Source organism: Neoarius graeffei, chromosome 3, assembly GCF_027579695.1.
Source record: "Neoarius graeffei isolate fNeoGra1 chromosome 3, fNeoGra1.pri, whole genome shotgun sequence".
Taxonomy (NCBI): domain Eukaryota; kingdom Metazoa; phylum Chordata; class Actinopteri; order Siluriformes; family Ariidae; genus Neoarius; species Neoarius graeffei.
The window spans coordinates 77,372,832-77,390,906 of NC_083571.1; the positions used below are offsets into that span (position 1 = coordinate 77,372,832).

Consider the following 18,075-nt stretch of genomic DNA (forward strand, 5'->3'; position numbering starts at 1 on the left):
GCTCTCCAGTCTTCCTCCAGACTCTAGAACCGTGATTTCCAAATTAAATGCAAAATGTACTTTCATCTGAAAAGAGGACTTTGGACCACTGAGCAACAGTCCATTTCTTTCTCTCCTTAGCCCAGATAAGACACTTCTGACATTGTCTCTGGCTCAGGAGTAGCTTGATATTAGGAATGTGAAAGTTGTATCCCCTTTCTTGAAGATGTCTGTTCGTGATTGGTCTTGATACACTGACACCAGCCTCAGTCCACTCCTTGTGAAGCTCTCCCAAGTTCTTGAATCAACTTTTCTTGACAATCCTCTCAAGACTGCGGCCATCCCTGTTGCTTCTGCACCTTTTCCAGCCACCCTTTTCAGCAATGACCTTTTGTGGCTTACCCTCCTTGTGGAGGGCATCAGTGATCATCTTCTGGACAACAGTCAAGTCAGCAGTCTTCCCCATGATTGTGGTTGTGTGTACTGAACTAGACTGAGAGATGCACTGTGTTCATACTGTTTTACTCAAACTCGAAATGAAATATTCTAATATTTTGAGATGGTTTTTTTGTTTGTTTGTTTTTGTACTGTATGCCATACTGATTAAAATTAAAATAGAAAAATGCTTGAAACATTTTAGTTTGTGTAATGTCTATGACATTTTCACTTTCTTAAATAACTGATGGAAAATATTGAACTTTTTCACAATATTCTAATTTTTTGAGATGCACTAGTATTTAGTGTAAAAATGCTGTGTACCAAGACAGCTGTCAGTGTCTGAACTGTGGGCTGCAGTTCCTTGTGATTTACTGTTGTGCGTTTCACAGGACACTGTATTCAGCAATATGTGTCGAGTTGGCCTCACAGGGCTTTATTGTTGCTGCAGTGGAACACAGGTAGGGTTTTTTTTTTTAAACTAGGATTGAAACACATAGACATTCTCTCCGTGGCATGCTGTTTACACCACAAAGTGTTGGGGGTTCGTGGTTTTTGTTTTTTTTTTCTGTCTGTCTCTTTTTTTTGTGTGTTCAGCGGTTTCACTGGATGTCAGGTGTAAGTGTTTCGGTCTTTTTGGGTGTGGGTTTCAGACTTGCTTTGTAAAATGTTAGTATGTTAAACCTATTTCTTGAATTTTGCATACTTTGAAACACACTTTTTTGAGAAGAAATGGATCTCTTCCAGGTTTTCTCGTACATCAAAGTGTATAAAAAAAAATTAAAAAGGGGGGGGTGGTGGATTTCAGATAGATCAGGCGCTGCAACCGGCTCTGTTCATTTAAGGTGTCTTTACATGTTTGCCAGTTGACTTAATTTATCCAGCTTCAGTATCCACTTTTATCCTGGTCAGGGTCCTGGGAATACAGGGCAAGAGGCAAGAATACACACTGGCTGAGGCACCAGTCCTTCATAGGGCACAATGCACACACTCATTTACACCTAGGGGAAATTTTAATGGTCAATCCACCTACTAGCATATTTTTGGGAGGTGGGAGGAAACCCACAGAGAGAGCATGCACAGAAATGACACACCAAATAGCCGAAACATCTGCAAGAATACTATCAGTTGCTCTTTGGCCTCCTACTTTCACCAAGGAATATTAGAATTTAAGTCCGTCCCCCCCCCCCCCCCCCCCCCCACTGAAATTTAATTAAAAACCAAATTAATTGTTTATATTCATTACACAAAGCAAAAGTTCATCCTTTTCAATTTCCCATTTTGTCAGAGACGAATCAGGTTCAGCAACCTTCTACTACAAAGAGAAGAGTGAAGGGAAACAAAGCAGTCAGGCATCATGGGAAACATTCCGGCCTGTGTCGGATAATTTGGTGGAAGAGTGGATGTACTACAGACCACCAAAAACAGGCGAGAGTGAATTTCTTCTAAGAAACAATCAAGTGAGCGACTCTCCACATTATTGCTAGTGTAAAAACCACTCTTCCCTCAACCATAATGTCCAAGCTGGTACAAGGGAAATGGTAGTTTCAGTTATAAAATGTATGATAAGTCATCAGAAAAAAAAGTACAGATGTAGACATTTTATAACAATATATTGGGTTATTTTTCTTCAGGTGAAACAAAGGGCAGATGAGTGCATTAAAGCTTTGGATCTTCTTATCAACATAAATTCAGGAAAACATGTAGAAAATGTCTTACTATCTGAATTTGACTGGTCAAAATTGAAGGTCAGTACAAATAAAGCCAGTTACCTACAGATATTAGAGCTTCATTTGACATGTTTAAGTAATGAAAGCATAAATGATGGGGGGCAGCTTGACTGGAAAGTAAAGGTCTTTTTGTACAGCACTTTGTATGCTTCTTTACAGAACTCTATGGACTTGTGTAGAATAGCAGTCATGGGCCATTCCTTTGGTGGGGCCACAGTGATCGAGTGTTTGTGTAAAGAAGTCAAATTCAAGTAAGTATTTATAATGTAAGAATATCATACAGTTGTGGTCAGAAGTTTGCATACAGTGACATGAATGTCATCTTGGATATGAATGTCATGGTAATATTTGGGCTTTCAGTCATTTCTCTGAACTGCTCTTTTTTTCTATGGCAGAATGTACAACATGCATCTTTTCATTTAAAAAAACACTAGAATTTGGTGTACAAGTTTTCTTTTTTGGGGGGTTTTCTGACAACACAGGGTCAAAAATATAAATACAGTACACCTAATATTTGGGTAAAATGTCTCTTCGCAAGATTCACCTTGACCAAACATTTGTGTTTACCATGAACAAGCTTCTGGCAGAATTCTGGTTGGATATTTCATGACTCATGGTAGAATTGGTAGAGTTCAATTTATTTTTTTCTTTTTCCTTGGCATAGTCCATATATTTTCAATAGGGTTGAAGTCATGACTTGTTTTGAGCTTAATGTTAGCCTGCTTTATCCTCCACAACCAGCTCTGATGTGTGTTTGGTTTCATTGTCCTGTTGTAAGTCCCAAGTCATGTTCAAGTTTCTGATTGTTTATGCTGAAGAATTCTAAGGTAGTCCTCCTTCATTATTCCATCCACTTTGTGCAATGAACTAGTTCCACTGGCAGCAAAACAGCCCCAGAGCATGATGATCCTACCACCACCACCAGCTGGTACAGTGTCCTTCTGTATATGGTGGTCATTGTGGCCAAACAGCTCAATCTTTGTCTCATCTGATCATACAGCTTTCCTCCAGAAGGCTTTTTCTTTGTCCGTGTGGTCAGCTTCAAACTTCAGTTAAGCTTGAAGGTGTCAATTTTGGAGCAGGGGGTTATTTCTTGGATAGCTGCTTCTTAGTGCATGGTGATCTTGAACTGTAGACAGTGATCCATCAGCTTCCAGTTCATGGCAGGGCTGTGCCATGGTGGTTCCTGACCATCCAAACCAATTTCCTTTCAGCTGAGGGTGACAGTTTGGGCTTTCCTGAAGCAAAGTGGCTTGGCAAAGTGACTACATCTCACAAAGTCTAAAGTCCTTCCCGCACTGTATGGCGCATTAGGCAGCGCTGATCTCCGTTTCTGTACCCCTCAGCCTCTCACCTATTACATAGCTAGGGTTACAGTGGGGGGCTGGTCCTCTGGTAACCAGAAGAGTTTGACTTCCCACTCACATCTGTATTGCAGCATGCCTTGCCAGACGGTAGTAGGTACTATTTTTATCATGGTCTTTGGTATGACCCGACCACGAGTAGAACTCGCGATCTCCCGATCGAGAGGCAGACACACTAACCACTAGGCCAATTCGCGGTTATCTCACAATAACTTGGATACAATTGTTTGAACTGATCTTGGAGTTGTTTAAAAATGGCTCCAAGAGACATTCTAGAGTTGTGTATATCTGCAGTCCTCTTTCTCAGATCTGCACTGAATTCCTTGGACTTTTCCATTTTACTGTGTGTTGGTCAATCCAATGAGTGCTGTAAACAAACCCTTTTTATGAAGGCACAGAGAAGCTACCAGCTGTAGTCAAGCATGATCACTAACAGAAAGTTAAGAGACCTTGGCCTTGGCAAGATAAGAGACGTTTTGGAAGTTTCAGCACTTCTGAATTAATAATCATAAGTGAGCGTATGTAAATTTTTGACCTTGTATGTAGAATTTTGATCCTGTGTTGATTTCAGAAAACTCAAAGAAAATTAAAACTTGTGCACCAAATTCTAGTGTTGTGGGGTTTTTTTTTTTTGTTTTTTGTTTTTTTTTAATTAAAGGTGTATGCTGTACAATCATTCTGCCACAGAAAAAAAAAAACAGTTCAAAGAAATGACTGAAGGCCTAAATATTGCCATGACATTCATGTCACTGTATGTAAACTTCTGACCACAACTAAGTGTTAATCAGATCATCACCATGTCATAAAATTCATAAGATGATTTTGAATGCCAGTCAAATCTCGATCATACACTTCTAGATTCTCGATGTCTGGTTTTGAAAACTGCAAAAGAAGCCCTGCCTACTTTTACAGTCCAGTCCATCAATATTTAAATATTGAACTTCTTCATTTCAACTCCAATATATTGTTATATAGCTAAAATAACTATATACCTTTTTGTTAAAATGAAGATTTTCAGCTTTAATTCTGGAATATTTATGTTGGAGCTCGGAGCGCACAGCCATAGACTGCAATTAAGCCATTAGGACTAATTACCACACACCTGTAACCAATTAGAGCTCAATCATATGTCAGGGTGGGGATTGATGAAGAGACCTGCCACTGGGGGACTGACTGTTGAAGGAAGATTTTGGTGAGGTTTAAAGGAACAGTCCACCGTACTTCCATAATGAAATATGCTCTTATCTGAATTGAGACGAGCTGCTCCGTACCTCTCCGAGCTTTGCGCGACCTCCCAGTCAGTCAGACGCAGTCAGACGTGCTGTCACTCCTGTTAGCAATGTAGCTAGGCTCAGTATGGCCAACGGTATTTTTTGGGGCTGTAGTTAGATGCGACCAAACTCCTCCGCGTTTTTCCTGTTTACATAGGTTTATATGACCAGTGATATGAAACAAGTTCAGTTACACAAATTGAAACGTAGCGATTTTCTATGCTATGGAAAGTCCACACTATAATGACAGGCGTACTAACACCTTCTGCGCGCTTCGGCAGCGCATTGATACTCCGGGAGCAAGCCGGAGCGCGCTGCTTAATTTGAGGGGGAGCAAGCCGGAGCGCGCTCCGGAACCTCGGCCGGAGCACTCCGGGAGCAAGCCGGAGTGCGCTCCGGAACCTCGGCCGGAGCACTCCGGGAGCAAGCCGGAGCGTGCTGCTTAATTTGAGGGGGAGCAAGCCGGAGCGTGCGCCGAAACCTCGGCCGGAGCACTCCGGGAGCAAGCTGGAGCGTGCTGCTTAATTTGAGGGGGAGCAAGCCGGAGCGCGCTCCGGAACCTCGGCCGGAGCAATCCGGGAGCAAGCCGGAGCGCGCTGCTTAATTTGAGGGGGAGCAAGCTGGAGTGCACTCCGGCAGCTATTTACACTGGATCCGGTGTAAATAGCTGCCAGATCATAATTACAGTAAACTAGTAAATACAGTAAAGGAAAAACTTGAGACTGAAAGGTTTTAACAGTCATCCAAATGACTGAACGTAAACATTGCTACAATAACATACTAGCTACTGTTGTTGACATTAGCTAGCTTGACCTTCAAAATGGCGGACACCGGGGCGTCACGTGACCCTGTGACGTCAGGTGAAAAACCTCAATTGCAGTGGTTTTCACTTCCTGTTTGTTCTTGGGAAGTTTTGTCTTTGGGAAGTGAACTGCAGCACCAGCAGATTCAGAGAATTCATTAGAGTAGCCAATACCGTAAGTCCTGTGTGATAGCCTTTCAACTTCATTTTGTTTGGGGATATGTCCTTACTAATGTTGGCCTGTCCCACCAAAATTTCTGGTCACAAGTAGGCTGCTGATTATCCGTATCTTCCAGAATAAATTTTTTAAAATTCTTTTACGTTTTTCAAGCTGTAAATGGCTTAGGACGCGTGTACCTCAGCACGTGACCAGAGAACTGCAAATGTCGGCCTCCTTAAAATTCCCTCTGTAAACTACACATAGTGGAGAGGCCCCCCTTTTGTTATTACTTTTGTTCAAAACTGTGGAACTCAGCAATGTTTTGAATCAAGCTCAGTAGCTTTAATTTTTTTTTTTTAAAGTGGCTAAAAATCTTTTTAATGTGGCATTTAATTGAAAGGACATACTCTGGTATTCATGGTTTCATTTATTTGTTTAATCTATTCAATTCTTATGTGTATATGTAGTTCATTTTCATTTGTGTACTTACCTATTTTTATATAAAATGTCAATTAATATTAGGTCCTGACCATCACACTGATATGAGTATGTTTTTGATATACCATTCCAAAACCATGGGTATTAATATGGAGCTGGCCCATGTTAATGTCATAAACAGCCTCCACTCTGAAATACCTGAACTCAATAATTAGGAGGGGTGTCCATATACTTTTGGTCTTGTACTGTACATTACTTGCAGAAATGCTTATATTTTCATCTTTTTAGGCTGTTTTCCAGAATTTAGATGCAGCTACATCTGCAGGTTTCCCCAGGCCACATGCACAGTTGGAGTCTGAAGTTTACATACATTCATCATGAACATTAATGTCATGGCAATATTGGGTTTTCAGTGCGTTCTTTAAATTGTTCCTTTTATATGGCAGAATGATTGTACAACATAGTGTACATCTTTTACATACACCGTGGGCGGCATGGTGGTTAGCACGGTCGACTCACAGCAAGAAGGTTCCGGGTTCGAACCCAGTGGCCGGCGAGGGCCTTTCTGTGTGGAGTTTGCATGTTCTCCCCGTGTCTGCGTGGGTTTCCTCCGGGTGCTCTGGTTTCCCCCACAGTCCAAAGACATGCAGGTTAGGTTAATATGGGACGGCCTTGGGCTGAGGTGCCCTTGAGTGAGGCACCTAACTGCTCCCCGGGTGCTGTTAGCATGGCTGCCTACTGCTCTGGGTGCGTGTGTGTTCACTGCTTCAAATGGGTTAAATGCAGAGAGGAATTTCACAAGTGTGAGATGAATAAAGTTGTGTTTACTTTTCTTTCTTTCTAATAAAAAAAAAACCTTGGTGGACAAGTTTTAATTTACTTTGGGATTTCTGAAAATCAACAAAGGATCAAAACTACAACCCCAGTTCCAAAAAAGTTGGGACAAAGTACAAATTGTAAATAAAAATGGAATGCAATAATTTACAAATCTCAAAAACTGACATTGTATTCAGAATAGAACATAGACAACATATCGAATGTCAAAAGTGAGACATTTTGAAATTTCATGCCAAATATTGGCTCATTTGAAATTTCATGACAGCAACACATCTCAAAAAAGTTGGGACAGGGGCAATAAGAGGCTCATCTCATCTCATTATCTGTAGCTGCTTTATCCTTCTACAGGGTCGCAGGCAAGCTGGAGCCTATCCCAGCTGACTACAGGCGAAAGGCGGGGTACACCCTGGACAAGTCACCAGGTCATCACAGGGCTGACACAGACAACCATTCACACTCTCATTCACACCTACGGTCAATTTAGAGTCACCAGCTAACCTAACCTGCATGTCTTTGGACTGTGGGGGAAACCGGAGCACCCGGAGGAAACCCACGCGGACACGGGGAGAACATGCAAACTCCGCACAGAAAGGCCCTCGCCGGCCACGGGGCTCGAACCCGGACCTTCTTGCTGTGAGGCGACAGCGCTAACCACTACACCACCGTGCCGCCCGCAATAAGAGGCTGGAAAAGTTAAAGGTACAAAAAAGGAACAGCTGGAGGACCAAATTGCAACTCATTAGGTCAATTGGCAATAGGTCATTAACATGACTGGGTATAAAAAGAGCATCTTGGAGTGGCAGCGGCTCTCAGAAGTAAAGATGGGAAGAGGATCACCAATCCCCCTAATTCTGCGCCGACAAATAGTGGAGCAATATCAGAAAGGAGTTCGACAGTGTAAAATTGCAAAGAGTTTGAACATATCATCATCTACAGTGCAGAATATCATCAAAAGATTCAGAGAATCTGGAAGAATCTCTGTGCGTAAGGGTCAAGGCCGGAAAACCATACTGGGTGCCCGTGATCTTCGGGCCCTTAGACGGCACTGCATCACATACAGGCATGCTTCTGTATTGGAAATCACAAAATGGGCTCAGGAATATGTCCAGAGAACATTATCTGTGAACACAATTCACCGTGCCATCCGCCGTTGCCAGCTAAAACTCTATAGTTCAAAGAAGAATCCGTATCTAAACATGATCCAGAAGCGCAGACGTCTTCTCTGGGCCAAGGCTCATTTAAAATGGACTGTGGCAAAGTGGAAAACCTGTTCTGTGGTCAGAGGAATCAAAATTTGAAGTTCTTTATGGAAATCAGGGACGCCGTGTCATTCGGACTAAAGAGGAGAAGGACGACCCAAGTTGTTATCAGCGCTCAGTTCAGAAGCCTGCATCTCTGATGGTATGGGGTTGCATTAATGCGTGTGGCGTGGGCAGCTTACACATCTGGAAAGACACCATCAATGCTGAAAGGTATATCCAGGTTCTAGAGCAACATATGCTCCCATCCAGACCACGTCTCTTTCAGGGAAGACCTTGCATTTTCCAACATGACAATGCCAAACTGCATCAATTACAGCATCATGGCTGCGTAGAAGAAGGGTCCGGGTACTGAACTGGCCAGCCTGCAGTCCAGATCTTTCACCCATAGAAAACATTTGGTGCATCATAAAACGGAAGATACGACAAAAAACACCTAAGACAGTTGAGCAACTAGAATCCTACATTAAAAAATCTATGCCAAAGCAAAGGGGTTGAAAAGCAATTGGGGTTTTGCCTTGTATTCTTCCCCTGTCACAGACTATCGCTACGTTCACACTGCAAGGCTTAATGCTCAATTCCGATTTTTTTTGTGAAATCCGATTTTTTTGTGAGGTCGTTCACATTAACAAATATATGCGACTTGTATGTGATCCTCAGTATGAACGAAAAGCGACCTAAAAGTGTTCCGCATGCGCACTGCAGGATACGACGACGTCACACGCAGTGAGCATGGCCAGTGTTTACGGAAGTAAAACCGCCCGGTTGCGGTATGACTCATCCAATCTAGCTTGAATAGCTGCATCCCCCCAAATGGAAATCAGCTCCCTAACCTCTGCGTCCCTCCATTGAGAAGATTCAGAACCTTCACAGCCCGAAGCGTCCCTCGCATTGATGTCATGCGCAGGGGCGCAGATACGTTTTTTGAACTGGGGGGGGGGGACAAAAAACTGGGGGGACAAAGCTGCCAGCAAACCAACCCCAACCCCGATATGCCTGTCAAACTTGTTGTTAGTAACCATAGCAACCAAGCTCGAGCTCGCAACCTGTGCAGTCTGCGCAGCTCAACCAACCGAATATCAGTCTTTGTTTTGTTTTATGTGATTTGTTGCAACTATGTATACACTGCTGTGCACCTCAATAAACCGAATGGTAATTAGTCTTTTGATTTTTCCGTGAGGTTTGCCTTATGCAAAGAAAGACAGCATAGACGTTTTTTCCTCCCTATAAGTAGGGGGGACCGAACGAGGTGAATTTAAATATGACTCGTCCCACCCTCTATCTGCGCCCGTGATTATGCGCCATGTTGTTGTAACTTTTTTGAGAGACCCGCCGCCTACTTCAGCGCAGAATAGTGACGTTTGTGGCTTGTTGATGACGTGTAAGTCGGATGAATGCGACCTGGCGGTTCAGACTGAAGTCGCATATGAAAAGAGCGGATAGGAATCGGAATTAGCACCACATATCCAAACGGCCTGGGTCGGATTTGAAAAAATCGGATCTGTGTCGTTCATATTGTCAATAAAAGATCGGATACAGGTCACATATGGGCGAAAAGATCGGATTTGAGTCACTTCAGCCTGCAGTGTGAACGTAGCCTAAGTGATCTATGTGACAAATTAAATACATTTAATTTTAAATTAGACAAGAATGGGTTAACATTCCTATCCCTAAACTTGAGCAACTTGTCTCCTCAGTCCCCAGACGTTTACAGACTGTTGTAAAGAGAAAAGGGGATGTCTCACAGTGGTAAACATGGCCTTGTCCCAACTTTGAGATGTGGTGTTGTCATGAAATTTAAAATCACCTAATTTTTCTCTTTAAATGATACATTTTCTCAGTTTAAACATTTGATATGTCATCTATGTTCTATTCTGAATAAAATATGGACTTTTGAAATTTCCACATCATTGCATTCTGTTTTTATTTACTTTTTTGGAATCGGGGTTGTATACACAGCACACCTAATATTTGGTTAAATGTCCTGGAGCAAGTTTCACCTTGAGCAGACGCTTTTAGTAGCCGTCAACAGAATTCAAGCAAAATTCTGGTTGGATATTTGACTGCTGTTCTTGAGAGTATTGGTAGAATTCAACAAAATGTGTCTCTCTCCTGGCATGGACTTGACTTTGAAGCACAGTCCACATATTTCCGTGAGGGTTGAGGTCAGGACTTGTTTCAAGTTTACTGCTAGCCTCCTTGATCCATTCCACAAACAGCATTGTGTGTTTAGGGTCATTGTTCTGTTGGAACACTCAATTGTGTCCAAGTTTCTGATGGTTTGAGGGAAACTTGAGAAATAAAGAATACCATGATTGAAGGAAAACAAAAGGATGAAATTATACAGAAAGTAAACCAAAAGGCCCTGTTTAGATTCCACTGCAGCAGGACAAACTGAAATAAATGCTGAAGATTTGCTTGAACAGCCTTAACGCTGCCATAAAAAAGGGCAAAATTCATTTCACTGGCTATGGATGAATCTACAGACAATGCGCAGATGATAGTCTTTGTTAGATTTTTTTTTTTTTTTTTGGATGAAGCAAAAGGAGAATTTTTTTTGAAGATGTGTTGGGTCTCACAAACGTGCATGGACACACGAGGGGAGGACATTTATGAAGCGATAATGCAGATGCTGAGTGACAGAGGGACAGACCTGTTGTGTCTATTGTTACTAATGGAGCTCCAGCCATGATTAGTGATTTAAAAATGAGAGAGGGGAGTAGTGCCGTGCTTGAAAGCTCTCATCACCCTGACCTGATAGCTTACCACTGCGTAATCCACCAGACAGTTTTGTGTGCCACTCTTGGAGAAAGGTAAGAAGTCTCATCACTGTTGTCATGACTTCTGAGCACATATTTGAAAGAATTACCTGCACTACAGCATTGCTTGCTATGTTTATTTCTGACCGACATCAGTACAACTTTTGATGAGTTGCTCCTTCACACCAATGTCAGGTGGCTCAGTTTTGGGGCCATTCAGAAAGCGCTAGAAACTTTTCTGTTGGCTCAAAAGAGCCCAAAATCTAGTTTGTGGATTTCATGCAGAACAAAGAGAAAATGGAAGTAGTTGCATTTCTAACAGATAACCGCCCATGTCGGTGATTTAAATGTTAAGCTCCAGGGCAGAGGCTACACAACGTGTGACTTTTTATATCTCAAGTCCATGCTTTCCAGAGGAAGCTGGAGGTATTCAGATGTGATCTACAGGAGAGCCTACTTCACTTCCCAAAGCTTTTGGAACAAACCAAAAGAAACATCACCATAATAATCATGTTGAATTCTTGGAGAAGTTGATTTGAAAATTTGGGAAAACAAGTTCTACTGTGCATTTGAAAATCCATTTCTAGTCAGAAATGTTGCAGAATTCTCAATGGAGGCCCAGAATATTTGTCCATTGGTTAGCGGTGCTTGTCTTCAAATGGAGCTGATTGAGCTCCAATAAAACCTTGTTTTGCAGGAAGCTCACTGTGACCGTCACTTCCTGGATTAAGATGGTGACTGCAGCAGGTTTTCCTGTCCTTCAGAAGATGGCCCTTCAAATTTTCACAATGTTTCACTTAATGTACTGTTGTGAATTGGCTCCTTCCATTATGAATATTGTGAAGGACTCGTACTGCAGTAGGACTCACTAATAAACACCTTGCATCAGTGTCTCTGCCTGGCCCTCACACCTTTTGTGCCCAAGTTCAAACAGCTGGTTACAGGAAAAAGGTGTCACTTCTCCCATTAAATCTCCAACACTTTTTGTACATAGTTTGAGAATTTGAGACTTTTAGTTCTGTTCTTGGTGGGGCTTTGATTGACTTTTCATTTTTCTGGACCTTTGACTGAATGGATATTTGGTAAGTGGAACCCTAAGACTTGCATCTGAATACCCCTGCTGTAAACAGTGTTCTAGCAGTTGCCAGTTCATGGCAGGTCTATGCCTTGGTAGTTCTTGACCATCCAAACTAATTTCCTCTCAGCTGAGGTTGACATTTTGAGTCTTCTTCCAGAAATTGTCAAGGTGGTTTCACCTCCGAATAACTTGTACTTCTGTACAATTGTTTGAATTGATTATCTTGGAATCTGTAGTGGGGGCGGCGTGGTGGTGTAGTGGTTAGCACTTTTTCCTCACAGCAAGAAGGACCTGGGTTCGAGCCCAGCGGCTGGCGAGGGCCTTTCTGTGTGGAGTTTGCATGTTCTCCCCGTGTCTGCATGGGTTTCCTCCGGGTGCTCCGGTTTCTCCCACAGTCCAAAGACCTGTAGGTTAGGTTAATTGGTGGCTCTAAATTGACAGTGTGAATGGTGGTTTGTCTCTGTGTCAGCCCTGCGACAACCTGGCAACTTGTCCAAGGTGTACCCTGCCTCTCACCCATAGTCAGCTGAGATGGGCTCCAGCTTGCCTGCGACCCTGTAGAACAGGATAAGCAGCTAGAGATAATGGATGGAATCTGTAGTTGTTTAGAAATGACTCCAAGAGACATGCCTGAGTTGTCAATCTATTATCCTTTTTCTCAGCTCAACACTGCGTTCCTTGGACTTTCTTATTGTACTGTGGGTTGGTCAATTCAGTGAGTGCTGTCAAACAACCCCTGATGTTGATTTCAGAAAACTCTAAATAAATTAAAACTTGGGCACCCTATTTTTATGCCTCCGCCACCGTAAGGTGCAGGAGGCATTATGTTTTCGGGTTGTCCATCTGTGCGTCCGTCTCGAAACCTTGTGAACGCGATATCTCAAAGGCTAATGAAAGGAATTTCACCAGACTTTCACCGTTTGTACATTTGGGGACAAAGATAAACTGATTAGATTTTGAGATCAAAAGGTCTAAGGTCACTGTGAGGTCAAATGTCTGTCCAAAAACCTTGTGAACACAATGTCTCCAAGGCTGATACAAGTAATTTCACCAGGTCACGATTACTGTGAGGTCAAATGTCCATCCCCAAATCACAACTTAAGGCGTGTAGTCTACTGGGCGGAGGCATCCCCATCGACGCCGTTGGCGTCGAGTTCTATCTAGTTGTTTTTTGTTCCCCATTAAATATGTATTTTGTGCAATAATTCTGCCACAGAAAAATAACTGTTCAAAGAAGCCACTGAAAGTCTAATATTACTATGACATTGATGTCCATGACTGGTGTATGTAAACTTCTGACCAGAACTGTAACAATGTCGTAGAGACCACATAGTCTGGAAGATTAGTTGAAGACAAACAACTGGCAAAAACATGAACGAATAAAATCCTCAAGGGTTTAGCCTTAACCATCTGAACTTGTTTCCTCTACAGGTGTGGCATTGCATTGGACACATGGATGTTTCCCCTTGAAGAGGAAATTTTTCCAAGTGTGAAACAGCCCATTTTTTTCATTAACTCTGAAAAGTTCCAGTGGGCTGGGAACATTATTCGCATGAAGAAGTTGGATTCTGCTCTCATTCCAAGAAAAATGATCACCATCATGTCAGTAATATGATTTGAATAATATATGCTCCAATATAATTTGTAGCTAGCTATACCAACTGCTACAGTATCCAAGAAAAAAAATTCTCAAATGTATAGATAAGATTTATAAATCCCCCCCGGTTTCCTCTCTGTAGGGGAGCTGTGCATCAGAGCTTCCCAGATTTCACCTTTCTCACAGGTAACTGCATTGGGAAGATCCTGGCGCTGAAGGGAGAAATTGATCCTCACATAGCAATGGATTTATGCAACAAAGCCTCATTAGCATTCCTTCAACAACACTTATGTAAGTTAGAAATGCTATCATAGAGTATACCTTTTGGCAGTTTAGCATCTTGTGCTTTTTACCTCTATGTAGCTTATCATTTAAGAAGGCGGAAAATAATTATACTTTAAGGGCACATGAACTTAATTATTCTAATGTATCACTACAACAAATCATGCTACACCATGTTGTTCATGGGTACAGAGCTTCAAATTGGATTTGGTAGATAAACAGGAGAAGAACTTGATTTTATATTTCATACACATGATCTACATTGAAAGCCATCTTCAAGTTAAGCTGAAACACAAGTAGCTTACGTGTGTGTGCACTGTGCTCACTATATAGAGTGGTGCTTTAAAATGTCTATACTGCATTAACCAGTAAAATTGAAATATGTGATCAATGTTTTCTGAGTGAGGTGTCACTGTGGGGTCAGTCACACCACCTGGTTGCAGAAACATAGTGGGATTTGAGAGTGATTTAAGTCAGAGTACCAGAGAACGCTAGCTTTGACCGAGCGGTCACTAATGTTGAGGTCATAGTCTCCAGCAGTGATGTTAGCCGCAGATCCTTCTAAATTGTGCTGTTGGGTGTTAGAAAAGTATTTAAAAAAAAAGCGCGTCCATTTTTACTGCGTAAACTAGTCAGATACTTTTCTAAGCCAAAAGAAGACAGTTATGGCTACAGGAAATTGGGGGGGGGGGGGGGGATAACTGGTCTGAAGAGCTCTGCCTTAAAGGGGCTGCCTCACCCTTCCTAGAATCCAACATGGTGTTTGTTTACATATACCGTCGGCCACTGTGTTTTGAAAGTACATGACCATTACTCTGGTCTTGCTGTAAAACCTCTGCAAATACAATGAACTTTTTAATTTGCGTAAGTGTCATATGGAAGCTCTAAACAAAATATACTTTTCTTTCCTTCATGGCTGTCTATAAGACAGCCGAGGCCGGTTCTGGTCAGTGGAATAACTATACAGAATGGTTTGCACAGCCCAGTGGTTGAGAAACACTCAGTACGTTTACATGCACATCCAAATCGAACTGCTGTCGGTAATCGAGCAAAGGGTCCCAGCAGGGGTGCCAGAGAAATCCAATCCTACATGCACACAAGGAAATCGAGCTATTGTGTGAGGTGCATTGTGCACCCAAGCCACAGGTGGCGCTACACGCCCCATCGTGTTGGTACACTTCCGGTTGTCGTCATGAAGAAGAGCTATTGCAGTGTTGCCAGATACTGCTGACGTTTTCCAGCCCAAAATATGTTCAAAACCCGCCAATCTGGCAACACTGTGAGTATAAACAAAGTTATCAGTTCCGTGTTCACAAGAAGTGTGTTTGTAGTTTGTATGTATGAACAGAAGTGTTCCTAATAAAATGGCCACTAAGTTGAAGTTGATCTGTAATGGTGAACATATTAACTGTTAGCCTGTTAACATGCTAATAACTTACCAACTAATTGGAAATGGGTGCGTACATGCCCAGACACAAGTGTTCCTAATAAAGTGGCGGCTAAGGTGAAGTGTCATGCCGACCGAGGCTGTTTTTTTTTTTTTTTTTTTTCGACCGAGGCTGTTGTGTTTCCCGCTTGTGGTCTCGTCACTCGTCACTTCCGGAAGGGGCAGTGCTGAAGTAAGCAGCTCCGAACTGCCAGCTCAATTACGTATCTCGATAGGGTATACATGCACTAAGTAGCTCGGCAAAAATTGCATAATCTAGGTCGTGTAGCCCGATTGCGAGAAATCAAGTTCGGTTCAATTTCAGCCTAGCTAAGGTGTTTCCATGCCATTTAGAGCTTCGATTTCAGTCGAGCAATGTCAGAAATTCGATTTTCTCTATGTGCATGTAAACGCACTGACTGGCCGACAGGATGCGTTTAGCTAGCAAGCATTCAGCTTGTGTTTATTGCATTTTGTTGTGATCATGACCACACCCACAAACGATGTTGGACTATTTAATAGAAAGATTGAGAGTTAAAATCCCAAAACCACCAAGCTGCCAGTGCTGAACCCTTGAGCTAGACCCATAAACCTCAACTGTTCAGTCTAAAAAAAAAAAAACACAAGTCACTCTGGATTGGATTGAGGCCAAATACCATTAACGTAATCATCCTGAATATGCCCACAATGTTATACATATCAAAAGACTTGAATGCCTTAAACCTCTCTCTAGCACGAATGCTCAGCTTTTCTCAGAGATCTGTATACAGTATACACTCCCCGTCTACTTTATTGGGAACACCTTTATGCAGTTATCCAATCAGCCAATCATGTGGCAGTATTATATCACGCAGAAACAGGACAAGAGGTTCAGGCAGCACTACAACTTTAACCTACTCTAAAGAACATTGACTAACTGGTGGGCACACACAAACACAGAGCTAACACTTAGGCTACATCCACACGACAACGGCAACGAGATTTTTTTTTTTTGCGGGTAAAATAAAATCGCGTCCACATGGGCAACGGATCAGTAAAATATCAGGTACATATGGCAACGCAACGCTTGCTGAAAACGATGCAATACACATGCCACACCTCTACGTGCGCTGTAAGACGGTCCCATCGGAGACACCAGAACAATAGAAGTAGACGCATGCGCATAAACCCCTTCTACCCGGCGTGATGACTTGTTCTAGTCATGTGGTTGTGACGTCATCGTAAACAAATCCGTTCTACTCATCCAGACGACTTCGCAACGGCGCCGTTGCCAGATTTTTCCACTCTGGAAACCGTTCTCAAAAAAATATCGTTTTGGGGCACCCAAAACGCCGGTGCCGTGTGGACGCCAGGCCGAAACGATAAATTTTATCGGATTCACCTGAATCCGTTGCCGTGTGGACAGGGCCTTAACTGATCAGGTTATGTGCTGTTTGTATTCTGCCTTATTTGCAAGTCAGTTTTATCCAAAGCCAAAAAAACACAATGTAACCAGATGTATTGTTTCACAGCTCTGGAGAGAGACTTCAATCAGTGGGCTCATTTAATTGATGGAAAAGATGACCACCTGATTCCAGGCACTAACATCACTCTGCTTCAATCCTCGATCTAATAATTTGTTAAAAAAGAAACGTCCAATGACTGGTTGTAATCTTCATATTTTTTGTTGCTATGCAGCAAACAAATGGAGAAAAGTATATTCCCAACGTATTACATTGTTGAAGTAAATTGAATTTAATTTGTATAGCTGAATTTTGACTGCATTGCATGAAAATCCACCAGGTTGGACCAAGTGAATCAAATATTTTAAAATTATTTAAATTGAGTGAATTACAGATTCTTATACAGTACATGATTAGTGTGTTTAAGTCAACCACGGAGTTATTCTGTTCAGAGCCACATACCGTCTGAGGTTCTACATTTTTCTGGCCCAGCTGGTCTTGTGCTTTGTTTCTACAGCCATGATACACAGCATTTAATTTGTTATAACAAGCCTCATATTTTCACGTTCAATATTAATTTGTGATGCTGCTGTTACTGCGAAATAAACAGTTCACAGTTTGACTGGTTGGGACTGAAGAAGTCATCGGACAGTCTGAAGATTCAGCTTTAAATGAGCTACAATGTCATCTGTGTAAAGCTTTTACACTATAAAATGCTTAATCAGAATAAAAATGTCAACTGGTTATATTTTAAATGATTTATAAAGAAACTCATTTTATTTGAAGTGTTGTCACTTGTATGAGAAGCTAAACATTGTAACACTAACACATGAAACAGCTGCATAATAATAGGGCCATTTCATGCTTGAATTTTTTTGTACAATTTATATTAAATTTTACATTAATGTCCATTTGGCGTATGGTTTACATTTACTTTTTTCTTCATTTTTACTCATGTCTTTGAAAAGGAAATAGCTGGGCAATTAAAAAAGGGGGGGAATAAAAAGTTCTTTTGTGTGCATTGTAAATCTCAAACAGCTGTGAAACTCACCTTTGTTTATTTTACTGAAACTGACGTGGCACTGTAAAAAATGAGAATCAAGTCAACATGTACAAATTTGTGCTGTAAAAAATTGAGGGAAAGTGTGAGACAGTCAACAAAAAGTGCAGCACATACAATTTTAACATTTTTTAACAAGGAAACAATACTTTAGAA

At 41.8% G+C, this 18,075-nt stretch overlaps 1 protein-coding gene across 2 annotated transcripts in view; it reads left to right on the top strand.

The window, feature by feature from the left end:
* The window catches only part of pla2g7 (phospholipase A2, group VII (platelet-activating factor acetylhydrolase, plasma)), a 41,164-nt gene extending 23,394 nt beyond the window's left edge, over window positions 1-17,770 (top strand). The window contains exons 6-12 of one of the 2 annotated variants that reach the window (XM_060917369.1): window positions 807-875; window positions 1,703-1,874; window positions 2,049-2,162; window positions 2,304-2,395; window positions 13,544-13,714; window positions 13,852-14,000; window positions 16,929-17,770. In XM_060917369.1, coding sequence (XP_060773352.1) covers window positions 807-875; window positions 1,703-1,874; window positions 2,049-2,162; window positions 2,304-2,395; window positions 13,544-13,714; window positions 13,852-14,000; window positions 16,929-17,029 — 868 coding nt within the window. In that variant the 3' untranslated portion in view covers window positions 17,030-17,770. The remainder of the gene's footprint in view (window positions 1-806; window positions 876-1,702; window positions 1,875-2,048; window positions 2,163-2,303; window positions 2,396-13,543; window positions 13,715-13,851; window positions 14,001-16,928) is intronic. The other variant, XM_060917370.1, reaches the window with a different exon arrangement.
* Window positions 17,771-18,075: the final 305 nt, after the last annotated feature.